Here is an 18,524-nt window from a genome sequence, read left to right on the forward strand (position 1 = left end):
AATTTGAGAACTCGCAATTAATTATGAAATCTCAAAATGCGAGGGCCTTGACCCTTGATGCATCGCAAAAGTTAATTTTGCGATCGCAAACGGACAATTTTTGCGCATCGCACCATTTGCGATCGCAGAAAAGCTTTGATGTATGTGCCAGATTATTTTGTGAAATAACCAAAAGTTTTGAAGTCTTTCCAAACAGAGATGAGAGAGTGTGTATGCTTTTTTGTCTGTGTGTGTAAACATTCTTGGTGAAATCCGATAGACACCTTATGATATCCATCTGAAAGAACCTGATATCCATCTGAAAGAACCTGTACTCAACTATTTATCACAAAATACATTTATTAGGGGTGTGTAATACCCAACCCTCCCCTCGAAGCTACACCCCAACTGGCCCCCCTCTGCCATATGCATACTCTGTTCCGCTGAAGCTTTTATGCCTATATGCTTGGTACGTGGTATTTTCCACTGCCTACATATCATGTCCTTTTCTTCATGCTCCATGGTGGTAGTCTCACAGCTAATTTTTTATAGCTCATGCCTTCTTGCTCTTAACCTTTTCATTTATTTCATCTAATATTTCACATCTGTCCTGCTATACCTGCAAATTATTTTATGCCCATCGCCTCTTAAGGGTCCTGTTGGAAATGGGGGTTACCCAAGTCTCAAAGGGGGTAGCATGGCATCAAGCGGGCAGGCCAAACTTGGAGGACATGTGAAGCACTCACGCAGTACCCTCAGTCAACACACCAGGCACACCACAAAAGAGGCAGGACACCAGTTTGAGTTGGAAAAAGATACGTCATTTAGTAGGGTTTCCAACCTGCAAGGCAAAAGATTGCAAAACAGTAGTGTCACACAGGACGCCAAATGGCGCCAGAGCCAAGTGAATAAAGGGGGGGAATTATTTACATAGGAAGTAGTCCATGCTGAAATAAAGAACAATTGTGATTAAATAACAGTAGTCCTGGGGCCAATCTGGCGGGGCCAACTCAGGCTCTCATCCTTAGGGGGTTGTAAATGCAGAATACCACATTAGCATAGGTATATATATCATGCACAATCACGCCAACCCACCCCTGTAAGGGAAAAACAGAGCATTACAGCACATACTAGTCAGGAGCACCTGTAAGAAATCAGTACGGCAGGCTCATTAACAAGGGCATAAACAGGGACCTGGAATAACTCATCAGGCGGGGCCTACTCAGGCCTTCATCCTTGGGAGGTTGGCTGAAATTGTAAGTTGCATATTAGCATAACTACACCTCATGCGTGGCAACGCCAACCCAACCCCTGTAAGGGAAAAACATCATATAATACCAGTCAGGAACATGAATCCTCAGCCCCCCTTGCAACCTGCAACACAAACATTAAGCAGTGCATTGGTATCACAACATCTAAACCAGGCTTGAATCCCACTGCACCTGGGCATCACTTTAGTGTAGGCATAATATTAGCAAGATAAACAGCCTACAATTCAAACTAGGCACGGAAGCGCACCACACTTTAGTAGATCACATGGAACTGCTGCGTTACCTTAGGGCCACCAGTATCCTAATTAGGATTAAACATGGCAATTAACCATTGCAGGACCCAGGGATAAACAAGCCACTAACAATCAGGCTAAGTTACCCAGCCCTTCACTCTGCAGGGCCCAACACCTAGCTAGGGGTTACCTTGTCCCTGTACCAATCCTGGGGGGGCCTCAGTAATGTCCCGGCCCAGTCTAGAAGTCTCAAAGGGGACCAAAAGGGCCAGCGAGGCTCAGAGCAGTTTCCAGGGGCGAGCCCTAGTCCTGGGGTGAGCACCGACCCTGTGCCCCGACTTCCACACGGGATAATCAAAACCCCACTCACCGGGCTCTCCTCGTTGGCTCCTGCGGGATTCAGTAGGTCCTGCGGGGCCTCCTCTGCAGGGGGGGGAAAACCAGGCACCGACAATGTGCCTCGAGTTGCAGGATTCCTTTCTAGAGGAGGGGGCAGGCACCGGCAATGTGCCTCGAGGCCCCTCCTCTCTGTGGCAACCCTCGTGCCCCTCCTCCTCTCGAGGGCCTGGGGGGCCGCTATATTCGCCTCACCCGGGCCTCCTTTCCTTACAGGGGCCCGGGGTTTTGATCCACCCTCAGGGAGGCGTCAGGGGACACACGCAGTGTCTCAGCACACGTGGGGGGAAGCCTGCCTGGCTTTCCTCCCACCTCGCACGGCTCCCTTCTCTGGTCGGGAGGCGGGGCTGGCACCGACAGAGTGCCCCGGCCCCGCCTTCTTCACCGGCCCCTCGCGTGGGGCTCAGACCGGCGGGGTGGCCTCCCGCTCCGGTCGCTTCTCTCGGGGCTCCCACCTTGGCACGGGGGCCCCGCAACAAAGCTTCACCCGGGTCCCCCTCCTACCTCACGGGGACCCGGGGCTCCGATTCCGCTTCTTCTGGCCTTCCCGGCCTTCCACCAATCCCTGCGCGGCCTTCTCGGGGGCTCGGCCGTGCAGCCAATCCGTGCGCAGCGTTGGCGAGGGCGGGCCGATGACGCAGCCGGGCGCCCCCGTCACGTGACGCGAGTCCGCAGCCTCAGGGCCTAGCGCGGCCCACTTCACATCGGCGGCCCTCTCCTGGCACCGGGGGCCGCCGCGACGATGCACACCACCGCGGGGGGGCTCCCTGGCAGCTACCAGGCAGCGCGAGGCAGCGCCAACACTCCTCGGGCCGCGACGGTGATAAGGGGTAGGCTCCCTTTATTTAATTATTTATATGGCGGACAGCGCCAAAACGAGGGTAGGCTCCTCACACTCGATCCTCCTCACAGCGCCCTCAGGCCACAGCGCGATTCTCCTCAGCAGATGTCGCTATTTACAGCGCACTGCTCCTCCCTCTTAGCCCAACAGAATAGAGGCAGTTCAGGGCTTCTAGGGACACGCAGCTCCTCACAGTCCTTCTCTAGCGCTTCCAAATTATAGCGCTTCCCAGGCAGGACAGTTCAGGTCAGGGCAGCAACAGTCTTGGAGTTTACAGCGCTTAGGTAGGCAAACCAGGGCTTCCAAGTAGGCTCCTCACGGAGGGGGGGGGGCGAACAGTTCCACAGCCAGCCCCAGGGGTACACTCCTCACCTCCTGGGGGGTTCAAGCCCACAGCATTCCTCCTCTTCTGGGTACCTTTTTCCCTCAGCGCTGGCGTAGTCCAAGGTCCCACAGCGTCAGGGACCTATGAAGAGTCCTCCCTTGTCAGGGGTCCATGGGGACAGCAGCGGGGGGGTTTATAGGGGTGCAGGGCCCAGCTCACAGGTCCATGTGGCGGTAGCACCTCACAGCAGGTCCCCCTCCCTTCCTTGTCCCAGCGCTGACTGACTCTCTGGTGACACTTCACCCTATTTATACCCTCCTCCCAGGCAGTGCCAGGACCTTCTAGAATGTTGGCACATCTAGCCTAAACTGGTTCTAGGGGAGGGGGTGAGCACCCTGGGTGCCAGGCTTTCCCTCCAAAACTAGGGGTAGCTGGGTAATATTATCTAGACTGCTGACCTATGTCAGCCCAGTGGCAAAACCCATGGCCATGGCATCCATTTTAAAAACAATACATTTCAGTCAGGTACATTTCCAAAATGGGGGTGCAGTTTTAAAATGGGGGATTTTACAAGTGCTCACATTATGTCAGGTAATTACATTTTCACAAGGTGTCTCACACCACACATGGCCTATACAGGTTTAATCCCATGGGGGAGACATTCAAGTTAGGGGGTAAAAAGCGAAAAAAATTTGGGGGAAAAGGCCAAGTCCAACACGACTCCCCCCCAGCCAAAAGCCAGGGTAGACATATCAATGCCTTGATGGGCTTCCCTGCTTGGGGCGGAAAAAGGTGGACGCAGGCCTGCAACTACAGGAGCACCTGCAGTCTCTCCTCCACTCTGGAACCCAATGGTTCTTTTTCGCATCCCTCCTTTCACCAACATCACCACCCCACTGGTGTTCCCTAGTGGGATGTCTCTCCTTCCTAGAGTGGGAGGCTCTAGCCTCAGGCTTGTAATTCCCTTGGACCACTCTCTTCTCTCCAAACTGCCACTGGTCCACCCATCTGGGGTCTACACCCTCAGACTGACCAGCCCTTAGGGGCGAGGCTCTCCTCCCCCTACTTCTCCTCCTAGGGTTCCTCCATCTCCTACGCTGGGGGACACCCTCACACAACTCTCTCCCCAACCTGGAGCCGAAACCCACAGGCTGAACCGGTGACAGGGGCGAGTCCTCCCTCTCCCTGCACCCCCTCCCAGAGTCCCGCACCCTCCTAACTGGAGTAGTACCCCTGGGAGTCACTTCCGGGGGGACCCTGGTTACAGAGGTCCCTCCCACCAGGGCAGGCAAACCCTGTCCCTGGCCACCCAACCCAGGATCTGCGCCCTGTGGCTGAGCTGGTGACAGAGAAGAGACCTTCCTCCCTCTGCACCCCCTCCCAGAGTTCCGCACCCTCCCACTGGGAGTAGTACCCCTAGGAGTCAAATTGGTAGGGACCTGAATTACAGGTACCCCACCCTCCAGGTCAGGCAACCCCTTAACCTGGAACCCCAGTCCAGGATCTAAACCCTGTGACTGGTCAAACCCCCGAACCACTGGAGCTCCAATTAATGATGCTCCGGGTCCTCCTGACATGAGGGGATCCTTTCCACGAGAAGGCACACCGGGACAGCCTAGACTCCCAACCTGGGGTTCCCTAAAAGAACTCTCCAGTCCCTGTGACTGCAGTTGGGGCATCTCGGGACACCTCCCCGTCTCACTCCCTCCTTTAGATGGGATGTGAGGCCCTACAACCCGCCCACTATCCTGGGACCTAGCTGGGCTTCTCACCTCTCCCGCCACGCTGGGTCGGAAGATCCCTGCACCTCTCCTTTCTGGATCACTCCCCAATGTCTTCCCAGACGCTCTGGCACTTACCCAGAGGTCTGCCTCCCGTGCAAGTTCCCTGGGGTCTGAGAACCCGCACCGCAACAGATGGTGACGCAGTCTTGGGAAACAACTCCTCAGCATGTGCTCCCGGATAACGGCATGGCACAGCCCTTCCCAATCCTCCACTGCTCTCCTCACCACCCAATCCTCCAGTACAGTCCAACACTCCTCCTCGAACTCTCCCCAGGACTGATGGAACAGCTTTCCCCTGCCCCTAAACACTAACCCGTCCTCCTCTTCCGGGGAATCAGGCACAGTCTCTTGGGCTTCGGGAGTGGGACTCCTTGCACTGGACCTACACTCGCTGCCACCACTGGATCCCACCCTCTTCGGTGAATCCAGACTCCTAAAACCACTCTCAGGGGACAACCTACCCACCTGAGCTGATCTCTCCCTGGCGAAGGCCCTCTCCGCCTCCGCCATCCTCTCCAGCGCTAGGACTTTTTCAGTCTCTAGTCGCTGCTCTTCTACCCTCAGCTGCGCTAAGCCCTCGGCATGCCTGAGCTTTGCCAGCGCCAGCTGATACTCCCTTTCCTCCCTCCTATCTACCCACTCTTCTGGGGACAGGGAAAGGGATGGGGCAGTGCCCCCGGGACTGGACCCAGTGCGAGACTCCCTATCTTCGGTGTCCTCCACAGCTACTGGCGTCTCTGCCCTGCTAGACTCTTCCTCCTCCTCATCGGAGCATTTACCTCCCAGGGTTCTGGATGGGGAGCCCTCACTCTGGTCTCTAACCCACTGACCCTTCAACACTTCGGGGGGGTAGTCAGACAAGTCCCCATTAACCTCTAAGGGCTCTCCCCTCTTGAGGGCCTCATAGAGAAACAAATTCCTCCTAATGTTCCCTACTGGGGGTATCCCTCTCTCCAGGAGGAAGTCTATCACCTCCTGTTCGGTGTACTCCATTAGTTCCACTTCCTGGTAAATCAACCCCATCGTGGCGAGGTACACCCGGGACACACCCTCCCAGTGGAACAAGGGGACAATTCAAAATACTCTTCAGGAGGAAGCAACCAAAAACAATGTTCAAACAATAATCCCCACCACAAGGCTCTACCTGTGGTGTAACCTGTGGCCGCTGTGGTACTGCGCAAACACAAGTCCTATCCCACCGCTCTGCCACCAAAATGTTGGAAATGGGGGTTGCCCAAGTCTCAAAGGGGGTAGCATGGCATCAAGCGGGCAGGCCAAACTTGGAGGACATGTGAAGCACTCACGCAGTACCCTCAGTCAACACACCAGGCACACCACAAAAGAGGCAGGACACCAGTTTGAGTTGGAAAAAGATACGTCATTTAGTAGGGTTTCCAACCTGCAAGGCAAAAGATTGCAAAACAGTAGTGTCACACAGGACGCCAAATGGCGCCAGAGCCAAGTGAATAAAGGGGGGGGAATTATTTACATAGGAAGTAGTCCATGCTGAAATAAAGAACACTTGTGATTAAATAACAGTAGTCCTGGGGCCAATCTGGCGGGGCCAACTCAGGCTCTCATCCTTAGGGGGTTGTAAATGCAGAATACCACATTAGCATAGGTATATATATCATGCACAATCACGCCAACCCACCCCTGTAAGGGAAAAACAGAGCATTACAGCACATACTAGTCAGGAGCACCTGTAAGAAATCAGTACGGCAGGCTCATTAACAAGGGCATAAACAGGGACCTGGAATAACTCATCAGGCGGGGCCTACTCAGGCCTTCATCCTTGGGAGGTTGGCTGAAATTGTAAGTTGCATATTAGCATAACTACACCTCATGCGTGGCAACGCCAACCCAACCCCTGTAAGGGAAAAACATCATATAATACCAGTCAGGAACATGAATCCTCAGCCCCCCTTGCAACCTGCAACACAAACATTAAGCAGTGCATTGGTATCACAACATCTAAACCAGGCTTGAATCCCACTGCACCTGGGCATCACTTTAGTGTAGGCATAATATTAGCAAGATAAACAGCCTACAATTCAAACTAGGCACGGAAGCGCACCACACTTTAGTAGATCACATGGAACTGCTGCGTTACCTTAGGGCCACCAGTATCCTAATTAGGATTAAACATGGCAATTAACCATTGCAGGACCCAGGGATAAACAAGCCACTAACAATCAGGCTAAGTTACCCAGCCCTTCACTCTGCAGGGCCCAACACCTAGCTAGGGGTTACCTTGTCCCTGTACCAATCCTGGGGGGGCCTCAGTAATGTCCCGGCCCAGTCTAGAAGTCTCAAAGGGGACCAAAAGGGCCAGCGAGGCTCAGAGCAGTTTCCAGGGGCGAGCCCTAGTCCTGGGGTGAGCACCGACCCTGTGCCCCGACTTCCACACGGGATAATCAAAACCCCACTCACCCGGCTCTCCTCGTTGGCTCCTGCGGGATTCAGTAGGTCCTGCGGGGCCTCCTCTGCAGGGGGGGGAAAACCAGGCACCGACAATGTGCCTCGAGTTGCAGGATTCCTTTCTAGAGGAGGGGGCAGGCACCGGCAATGTGCCTCGAGGCCCCTCCTCTCTGTGGCAACCCTCGTGCCCCTCCTCCTCTCGAGGGCCTGGGGGGCCGCTATATTCGCCTCACCCGGGCCTCCTTTCCTTACAGGGGCCCGGGGTTTTGATCCACCCTCAGGGAGGCGTCAGGGGACACACGCAGTGTCTCAGCACACGTGGGGGGAAGCCTGCCTGGCTTTCCTCCCACCTCGCACGGCTCCCTTCTCTGGTCAGGAGGCGGGGCTGGCACCGACAGAGTGCCCCGGCCCCGCCTTCTTCACCGGCCCCTCGCGTGGGGCTCAGACCGGCGGGGTGGCCTCCCGCTCCGGTCGCTTCTCTCGGGGCTCCCACCTTGGCACGGGGGCCCCGCAACAAAGCTTCACCCGGGTCCCCCTCCTACCTCACGGGGACCCGGGGCTCCGATTCCGCTTCTTCTGGCCTTCCCGGCCTTCCACCAATCCCTGCGCGGCCTTCTCGGGGGCTCGGCCGCGCAGCCAATCCGTGCGCAGCGTTGGCGGGGGCGGGCCGATGACGCGGCCGGGCGCCCCCGTCACGTGACGCGAGTCCGCAGCCTCAGGGCCTAGCGCGGCCCACTTCACATCGGCGGCCCTCTCCTGGCACCGGGGGCCGCCGCGACGATGCACACCACCGCGGGGGGGCTCCCTGGCAGCTACCAGGCAGCGCGAGGCAGCGCCAACACTCCTCGGGCCGCGACGGTGATAAGGGGTAGGCTCCCTTTATTTAATTATTTATATGGCGGACAGCGCCAAAACGAGGGTAGGCTCCTCACACTCGATCCTCCTCACAGCGCCCTCAGGCCACAGCGCGATTCTCCTCAGCAGATGTCGCTATTTACAGCGCACTGCTCCTCCCTCTTAGCCCAACAGAATAGAGGCAGTTCAGGGCTTCTAGGGACACGCAGCTCCTCACAGTCCTTCTCTAGCGCTTCCAAATTATAGCGCTTCCCAGGCAGGACAGTTCAGGTCAGGGCAGCAACAGTCTTGGAGTTTACAGCGCTTAGGTAGGCAAACCAGGGCTTCCAAGTAGGCTCCTCACGGAGGGGGGGGGCGAACAGTTCCACAGCCAGCCCCAGGGGTACACTCCTCACCTCCTGGGGGGTTCAAGCCCACAGCATTCCTCCTCTTCTGGGTACCTTTTTCCCTCAGCGCTGGCGTAGTCCAAGGTCCCACAGCGTCAGGGACCTATGAAGAGTCCTCCCTTGTCAGGGGTCCATGGGGACAGCAGCGGGGGGGTTTATAGGGGTGCAGGGCCCAGCTCACAGGTCCATGTGGCGGTAGCACCTCACAGCAGGTCCCCCTCCCTTCCTTGTCCCAGCGCTGACTGACTCTCTGGTGACACTTCACCCTATTTATACCCTCCTCCCAGGCAGTGCCAGGACCTTCTAGAATGTTGGCACATCTAGCCTAAACTGGTTCTAGGGGAGGGGGTGAGCACCCTGGGTGCCAGGCTTTCCCTCCAAAACTAGGGGTAGCTGGGTAATATTATCTAGACTGCTGACCTATGTCAGCCCAGTGGCAAAACCCATGGCCATGGCATCCATTTTAAAAACAATACATTTCAGTCAGGTACATTTCCAAAATGGGGGTGCAGTTTTAAAATGGGGGATTTTACAAGTGCTCACATTATGTCAGGTAATTACATTTTCACAAGGTGTCTCACACCACACATGGCCTATACAGGTTTAATCCCATGGGGGAGACATTCAAGTTAGGGGGTCAAAAGCGAAAAATTTTGGGGGGAAAAGGCCAAGTCCAACAGGTCCTATCTACACAAATTAGATATAACATATGCTACCCATTTTGTTATGGTCAGTTTATTTTACCATTTTCCTACCTTCGATACACCGGAAATAATCAAAGTGCTCCGCTTTGTAGGCGTTTTTTTGGGCGGCCTATTTGTAGTTTCCGTAAGCTGCCGAATTGCCGTCTCGGCTACCGGATCCAAGCCGCTGGACATGTGGCTGTCACCTGTGTCAGCAGACAGAGACAAGAAATAACTTATGAAACCCCTAGGTGACACTGAGACAGAAGAAAAGAAAGCTTAGGTTATGCAATTTCATTGCCTCCTTTCCTTGGCTGGACTCAGACTAAGTTCAGAACCCCTATCCCAGGGCACAAGTCCTAAACAAGCATTTGCAATGCAATAGGTCTCGCATTAGGAAAGTTTGAGCTATTGGTATTGTAAATGACAATTTTTTTATTTATGTGTTGGTTTTGAAAATAGCAAAATTAATAGCTTTGTCATTTACAATGCCAATACTTTTAACTTTCGCAAATGTGACACCTGTAGCATTTGTAATGCACTATGTGTTGTATTTACGTGACTTAGATGTATTGATATTACAAATAACAATTGATTTTAATTTTTTTAAATAATTAATACTTAAATAAAAGTTATTGTAATTTATAATTGCAATAGCTTAAACATTTGTAAATAACTTTTGTGAAGCTAATGTTCAGTGTATTTTATTGTGACGAAAATCCAAGAACAGAAGGGAAATATTAACATCTTTTTGTGACATTTGTAATAAAGCTTGAAACATTGAGAGAACATATTTGAACCAGTTGTTGTTGAATGGTTGCACAGACTGATGCTGTGGTGGCACTGAGTGATGTTGTGGTGGCGACGAGTGAAGCTGTGGCGTTCAGTGATGCTGTGGTAGCACAGTGTTGTTGTGGTGCCCCGGAGTGATGCTGTGGTGGTGTTGAGTGATGCTGTGGTGATGTGATAGATAGAGTGTAATTATGTGGCGTGTAACTATGTGGCACAGAGTGGTATTTGGAGTGTATGTTGCATTGAGTGCAGTGTAATTATGTGGCGTGTAATTATGTGGCACTGAGTGGTATTTGGAGTGTATGCTGCGTTGAGCACAGTGTAATTATGTGGCGTGTAATTATGTGGCACTGAGTGGTATTTGGAGTGTATGTTGCATTAAGTGCAGTGTAATTATGTGGCGTGTAATCATGTGGCACTGAGTGGTATTTGGAGTGTATGTTGCGTTGAGCGCAGTGTAATTATGTAGCATATAATTATGTGGCACTGAGTGGTATTGTGTGGAGTGTATGTTGTATTCAGTAGAGTGTAATTGTGTGACGTGTAATTATGTGGCACTGAGTGGTATTGTTTGGAGTGTATGTTGCATTGAGTGCATTGTAATCATGTAGCATATAATTATGTGGCACTGAGTGGTATTGTGTGGAGTATGTGTTGCATTCAGTAGTGTGTAATTATGTGGCGTGTAATTATGTGGCACTGAGTTGTTTTTGGAGTGTATGTTGCATTGAGGGCAGTGTAATTATGTGGCAAGTAACTATGTGGCACTGAGTGGCATTTGTAGTGTATGTTGCATTGAGTGCAGTGTAATTATGTGGCGTGTAATTATGTGGCACTGAGTGTTATTTGAAGTCTATGTTGCATTGAGTGCTGTGTAATTATGTGGCGTGCATCTATGTGGCACTGAGTGGTATTTGGAGTGTATGCTGCATTGAGTGCAGTGTAATTATGTGGCGTGTAATTATGTGGCACTGAGTGATATTTGGAGTGTATGTTCTGTTGAGCGCAGTGTAATTATGTGGCGTGTAATTATGTGGCACTGAGTGGTATTTGGAGTGTATGTTGCATTGAGTGCAGTGTAAGTATGTGGTGTTTAATTATGTGGCACTGAGTGGTATTGTGTGTGTTGCATTCAGTAGAGTGTAATTATGTGGTGTGTAATTATGTGGCACTGAGTGGTATTTGGAGTGTATGTTGCATGGAGTGCAGTGTAATTATGTGACGGGTAATTATGTGGCACTGAGTGGTAGTTGGAGTGTATGTTGCATGCAGTGCAGTGCAGTGTAATTATGTGGCGGCAGGGGGTGTAAATTAAATGTAAGTGAAAGAAGGGGAGTAATTGAGTGTAAAACGGCGCATGAGGCAAGCAAAAACGAATAAAAGCATGTTAGTCTGAATCATTGGAGTCAAGTAAGAGGAACGCTGCTGTCAGTAGGACTTTAATGCAGACAGCGTCTAGCGCCCTTATAAACAAGCAGTGAAGGCTGAGGAATGCGCACAGGCCTTCTTTATTGCCGCCATCACTCTTATCAGCCTGGTCAGTGTCCACATGCAACAGCCAGACATTTAGGCTCATGTTTCAGGGAAGTTCTTGCAGCTGAAAATAGGGAAAAATCTAACATTCAATGGAAATGGCTCTCGGTAAACATCCATTAGAACGTTAAATCTCGTACATCTGCCTTATTTTGCATGAACTTTCATGATGTTTGATTTGAAGTTCCAAAAGGGAGAGAATCATGAAACCATATTTGACATTTTTGTTTTTACCAAGGGCTACGTTTTCAAGTTGCAACATCTTTGTGCGACTAGGGATGTGGACTCTTATAAACGCAGTTTGAAAACTGACTTTTTAATGATGCTTTTTAGATTGTGTTTCCCTTGTTGTGGCAAGGCTCGGTTACTGAATGTATAGAGCCGGGACACTCTTCGAAGTAGCTGTGCACTTTATAAGTATGATTTGATCTGATTCGCTGAAATTACCCTGTCCATGCAAAGTCTTATGCATTGTGCGGATAGGGCAGGGCTAGAGTTGGGGTACCACGCGAGTGGATGGCGTCCCCCCACTTATTTTACCGGGGGGGACGCCGTCCCTCCTGCTAAACCATGGAAAGGGATACATCAATAAAGTTATCCCCGCCGTATTTGCTTATGAATAGACTGACAGGTTGGCCCGTAGGCTCTTCCCGCCCATCAAAAGGTTACCTCACAAGAGAGCCTGGTTGCGACCGGAAGTAGAGAACGAGACAGGGCGCGCAGAGAGCTCTTTGTACACTTCCCTTTCTTGCTCTGAAAAAAACAGAAAAACCGGTGCTGGGATGGGCGCACGACGAGAGGTATTTATTGCTCAAGCATCACGAGGAGATAGCGCGAGCTGACACCATGTTTTCATCTCGATTATAGTAAAATTACACACAAGCATGCACTTTTTCCAGTGCTGCCATCAAAAACAAAGCGGGAGCGAATTACACACTCTCCTCCACTGGATTTCTCGCCAAATACTCAAGGCATGTACCAAATCTACATGGTGTAAAATGAATGTAGTCTAATGTGCTGTAATCATACAGCCAAGTTTCTAGAGAAAGGCAAGCATAAACTGACCCAAAAGAAGGAGGTTTGGTGGCATCACCCAGAGTGGAATAAAATAACTAAGCACAGCTTCTGTACCGAGACAGCGTGATCCTGGGCAAATCGTGCTCTCTCCTCTTGTAACAGCGCTGTCACATGATGAAAGTTAGTTATTGAACTAAATTCTGGGCACATGTAACACTAGAATATTAACTGAATCTACTAATTATGAATTCTGGAGTTTTGCAATGCTTCAAGGGTTACTTTGGAACCTGAGACATGTACATTTGTCAGACCCTTTGTGGAACTGCAGTTTAGTTAGGTTGATACATAAACATACAAGAACTCCTCCAAATACAGAATAAATACTAACTAAATTAAGTCAAAGTTGACAATACAGGACACAAACAAGAATTAGCACAGTCAAAACATCTGGTAATGGTAAGCTGGTGCGACGGCTATTTTCTGTTCCAAGCAAACGTGACAATACTAACAATGAAGTAAACAAGCGTACATCATATGCCCTTTGAAGTGAAGCTCGCGGCCGTGAAAGTGAAAGCAAGGATGTTAGTTAGGGGGGAGGCGAAGTGAGGCCGAGCGCGCACTGCACACGCTGGGGAATCAACAGATGCCTGTGGGAGGGAGGCTGATGGCTTTGATGTGGACGCGCTTTCCGCTCGAGTAATCCACAGGCACTGTCCAAAATCCGCGATGGTTTCAGAGCTTGGCTTTCCCACAATACTCTCGTATATTTTTTCCTTGCGGAATATAATAGACAAGACATAAAAACAGAAGTGGGGGGACGCTGTCACCGGAAGAGACGTCACGACAGGAAGTGGCGTCACGAAAGGTGGCTTGCACCATTGAGCTCATTGCCTCCCAGTGTGTTTCCAAACCCGATAGAGATGGCTCCCAAGAGGTGCACCGCCCCACCTCCCTTCAAATGCCCATCTGCTCGTGGAATGTGCCCGCCTTACCGCTGCGTCCTCTCTGGGACGAGATCGAAGCTCACAGCGCGCTGTGAGCTCAGATCTTGTCCCAGAGAGGCCAAACAGTAAAGTCCAGCTGTTTAGCAGGGGGGACGGCGTCCCCCCGGTAAAATAAGTGGGGAGGACGCTGTCCACCCGCGTGGTACCCCAACTCTAGCCCTGCCCTATCCCCACAATGCATAAGACTTTGCATGGACAGGGTAATTTCAGCAAATCAGATCAAATCATACTTATAAAGTGCACAGCTACTTCGAAGAGTGTCCCGGCTCTATACGTTCAGTAACCGAGTCTTGCCACAACAAGGGAAACACAATCTAAAAAGCATCATTAAAAAGTCAGTTTTCAAACTGCGTTTATAAGAGTCCCCATCCCTAGTCGCACGAAGATGTTGCAACTTGAAAACGTAGCCCTTGGTAAAAACAAAAATGTCAAATATGGCTGCATAATTCTCTCCCTTTTGGAACTTCAAATCAAACATCTTGAAAGTTCATGCAAAATAAGGCAGATGTACCAGATTTAACGTTCTAAACGTGCAATGTCCACTTTGTAGTCTCTAGTTCCAAGAACGAACACTGTGTTTGTATTTTGTGTTAAAAACCCCAATTCCATCAGTCTATGATGACTAGTTCAGCCACAACACATAGGGGGTAAGATGTCCTAGGCTCACAGTGAACTTTTGTGTTAAAGAAAAAGAAAACACTGGCTCCACATCAATGTGCTGTGGTTAAAAGCAGAAATAAACTTCCTTTTAGAAAGAACCCGATCCTCTCTGCTTATCTGACATTTTTTCTTATGTCACTTCAAGTAAAAACAAGCATTTGCAATGCAATAGGTCTCGCATTAATTAAGTTTCAGCTATTGGCATTGCTAAATATTGCAACACCAATTGCAACAAAAGTCTATAAATTGTAGGCCAAAAAAAGTGTATTTATTTTTGTAGCAATGGTGGCATGCTGCGCTTTAGATGAATATGTTTAAAAGTAAAGTGCACCATACTGCGATTGCTACAATAGTTAATTGTAAATGCATTAACAATTGATGTGTGCACTGATAGCTGGTGGTGTGTGTGCCTGTAGGAATTGTGCACTGATGGCTGGTGGTGTGTGTGCCTGTAGAAATTGTGCACTGATGGCTGGTGGTGTGTGTGTGCCTGTAGAAATTGTGCACTGATGGCTGGTGGTGTGTGTGCCTGGTGGAAGCATGCACTGATGGCTAGTGGTGTGTGTGCCTAGAGAAAGCGTGCACTGACGGCTGGTGGTGTGTGTGCCTAGAGAAAGTGTGCACTGACAGCTGGTGGTGTGTGTGCCTGGTGGAAGTGTGCACTGACGGCTGGTGGTGTCTGTGCCTGGTGGAAGTGTGCGCTGACGGCTGGTGCTGTGTGCCTGGTGGAAGTGTGCACTGACGGCTGGTGGTGTGTGTGCCCAATGGAAGCGTGCACTGACGGCTGGTGCTGTGTGCCTAGTGAAAGCGTGCACTGACGGCTGGTGCTGTGTGCCTGGTGAAAGCATGCACTGACGGCTGGTGGTGTGTGCCTAGTGAAAGCATGCACTGACGGCTGGTGGTGTGTGCCTAGTGAAAGCATGCACTGACGGCTGGTGGTGTGTGTGCCCAGTGGAAGCGTGCACTGACGGCTGGTGCTGTGTGCCTGGTGAAAGCATGCACTGATGGCTGGTGGTGTGTGTGCCCGGTGGAAGCGTGCACTGACGGCTGGTGCTGTGTGCCTGGTGAAAGCATGCACTGATGGCTGGTGGTGTGTGCCTGATGAATGCGTGCACTGATGGTTGGCGGTGTGTGTGCCCGGTGAAAGCATGCACTGATGGCTGGTGGTGTGTGCCTGGTGAAAGCATGCACTGATGGCTGGTGGTGTGTGCCTGGTGGAAGCGTGCAATGACGGCTGGTGGAGTTTGTGCCCGGTAAAAGCGTGCACTGACGGCTGATGGTGTTTGTGCCCGGTGAAAGCGTGCACCCACGACTGATGGTGTCGGTTGAAAGTGTGCACTGAGGGTGTGGTTGTGTATGGTTGTGTGTGTGGTTGTGTGTTTGGTTGTGTATGGATGTGTGTGTGGTTGTGTATGGATGTGTGTGTGGTTGTGTATGGATGTGTGTGTGGTTGTGTATAATACAGATGTGCTTCTCTCAGGCACATGCATGAGCAACCACCTCACTTCAAAACATTATTACCCTAATTAAAATATATATGAGACTATCTCACAGAAAACGTAAATGAAGAAGTAATTTAGGGTTGTCCAGAAGCATTAAAGAGTTGGAGCTGCGCTAGATTTTTAGGACCATAATATGTTAGAAATTCCCACACATGGATTCTCATCTAAAATTATTTACATAGTAGTTAATCTGAAAATGTGATATAGATCCTGCCTCCAGGGCCAATGCTGGACACCTAAAATGACTCGCATTTTTCTTCACTGCTGTCAAATTATTAATATATTTTTGTCCAGATGATGAATTCCACTTCGAGTTCACTATTGTGTGCACCCTGGGAGTTGTGGTCCTAGTTTGCTTCAAATAAACACTAATAGATTTTGAACCTTTTTTCACTCGTTAGTATCAGCAGCTGAATAAAAAATATTTAAATTAGGGCACCCAGGTGTATTTATGTAGGAGATTATTATAGTGCTATATGTCCCTCGCGGTTTCAGGGCTCTGAAATAAGAGTGGGTGTTTATTGGCTAACTGAAAACGTTTTACTCACTCACTATCATCACACACATGGTATTTCCAGCCCTGGATTTAGTTTGACAACCTAACGCCACCAGGGTCGTGCAGTCCTGGTTTACTCATACCATGGGCTTGTAAGACATCAGGCACAGCCTTGACTCTAGCTGGTTGACAAAGCTGTTTGGACAACCTTTCGGCAGTAATCACTTGTTGAATGAATACAAGTGTGCTACCCTCAGTCCTGAGACTGGATTGGCTTCCCTGTGAGAGGCCGCAATATAGGTATTTTCAACCGGCTCTGCCCGATGATGACCTTGTAGTAAATACAGTGTGCTGACGGGGCAATAATTCCCACTCTTATGTATATTTAAGTGCAGACCCCTCAGAGTTCACAGGGACTGCACTCGGAGAGCTTTGGAGTTCCAGGGCAAGTGATGCTCGCCGCCCGGTCTTACTACTAGCCACTTTAACGGTACTCAATATATGGCAAGTGGCAGCAATACAAATGCGGGCAGTTCATCTAAGCCCGTTTTTGCATCACTTCAGTATGGTGATTTATCTATTATAAACCAACATCGCAACACGCAAAGACAAGCAATCAGAGGCAGTGAGAACAGGATGGGAGGAAAGGAGGACAAGTGTTAGTTAGCGGGACGTTAAACAAGAATGAAACGAACCGGACTCCGGAGGTGTGGGGGGAGGTGGGGCCTTGCTGCTCCGGGGTTTTTCACTGCTCAGTGCCCAGCAGCCGGCCTGGTTCCTCTGCGGCGATGCCTCGCTCCTACCTCAGGCGCAGCTTCCCCCTGACGGTCTCGGACCTGTCCCCAGTGGCCGGCTGTGGAATTGCAGCCCCTGCGCCAGCAGCAGCACGCGTTCGGAGCCAGGAAGGGAGCACGCGCACGCTGACAATCTGCGCGTTCACATTCCACAATCTGCGCGTGGCCCGGTCTGTACTCCCTTGCAAGCCGTCACGGTGACAATACATTTTTCTGGCGGGAGCGCTTTGCGCTCCAACACCAGCAAGCCCTAAAAAGAGGCCTGGCAAAAAGAAGGGTTTGAAAAACTCTCTGCCTAGATTTCTCAAATAGAGGATTTTTAAATTGCCAAAGGAATCCTAGCACATGCCGGTTTAAGTTACAGAAATGTAATCAGAAAAATATAGAGTGGATGGGACCAGAGGAAGCCTTTAGTTACTTTATATGGGTGCAAACACAGTTTGATAATAGAAAACGAGCGATTGTTTACAAGTGCAGGCTGATTTCTCTCGATTGTAAGCCCCTGATTAAAGTGGGTCGGTTACAGGTTGGCTATACTTAACGCATTCAATTATAAAACAGATATGTTAAATACCTCAAATGTCGTTAAATTTCAGCAGGTCAAAACCTGCCAAAATTTAATGGAGGTAAAAGGTACGATATTTTCCATACCGTGCGTATATTGGTGCGTTAAACACCAAAATCCTAATGTTATTCCCCACAAACTCATAATAGGTGTTATTTATTGCACCCGATATATCGCCCAGCGGTATCGTTGTTTATCAGGTGATTTATCAGGTGTGATAAATACCTCTAAAACACCTAATCATGAAAAAAGAAACATAATTTAAGCAGCAAGTGAGAAGGAAACATTTTAGAGTGTTTCTCTACTTCCACACTGAGAGGTAGGAGGAATCTAAAACTGCAGAAGAGTGTGAGCCTTACTTATAACTCCAGTGAACAAAATAGAAAAGGAGTACACGGCTCAAAGGGGGGGTATAGTTTTTTTTAATAAACTCTTTAAGACAAGGGTTGTCTAATGTTAGTCCTGGAGGGATGGATCCACGGCGGAGTTTCAGGATGTCTACTTAATTTGCATTGAGTTTCAGCTGGTCAACTAGAAATCTTTTATACAATTGCTGCATGCATTCAGCAGTCATGGACATACATTGCACAATCCTGCTTTAAAGTTTTTTCATGACTTATTGAGGCCGGGTAGGTAGTACACAGGGTTCTATATTTCGGAAGGGTACAATGCTAGAGTATTAGCATATATTTTATATTCTATGCAGCAGACCCGAGTACTCTATGGACCTCCATCTTCTCCCAACCAAATAGAAAGCTAATTGGCATTTGTGGGACATGTTCAACACTTACGGCTGCTGCTGGGGGAGGCTCCGGGGGTGTTGCTCTCCGACAGGATGATGGGCTTATTCTCAGTCACTTCCACTTTGGATGGGGATCTTGAAGGAGAATCTAGGCTCCAAAGTGAGAAATGTCCATTAAAAAAAGCAAAAAGTGGTCAGACCGAGCTAAACAGATAGGTGCTTATCTAGGCAACAGCAGAGGGAAC

At 50.0% G+C, this 18,524-nt stretch overlaps 1 protein-coding gene across 1 annotated transcript in view; it reads right to left on the bottom strand.

The window, feature by feature from the left end:
• C2CD2L (C2CD2 like) overlaps positions 1–18,524 on the bottom strand; it is a 160,057-nt gene that overhangs the window by 63,433 nt on the left and 78,100 nt on the right. The window contains exons 11-12 of the mRNA XM_078682191.1: positions 18,329–18,427; positions 9,247–9,380 (exon numbers count right to left, since the gene is read on the bottom strand). Coding sequence (XP_078538317.1) covers positions 9,247–9,380; positions 18,329–18,427 — 233 coding nt within the window. The remainder of the gene's footprint in view (positions 1–9,246; positions 9,381–18,328; positions 18,428–18,524) is intronic.

The sequence above is a fragment of the Lissotriton helveticus genome, chromosome 3_1 (genome assembly GCF_964261635.1).
Source record: "Lissotriton helveticus chromosome 3_1, aLisHel1.1, whole genome shotgun sequence".
NCBI lineage: Eukaryota > Metazoa > Chordata > Amphibia > Caudata > Salamandridae > Lissotriton > Lissotriton helveticus.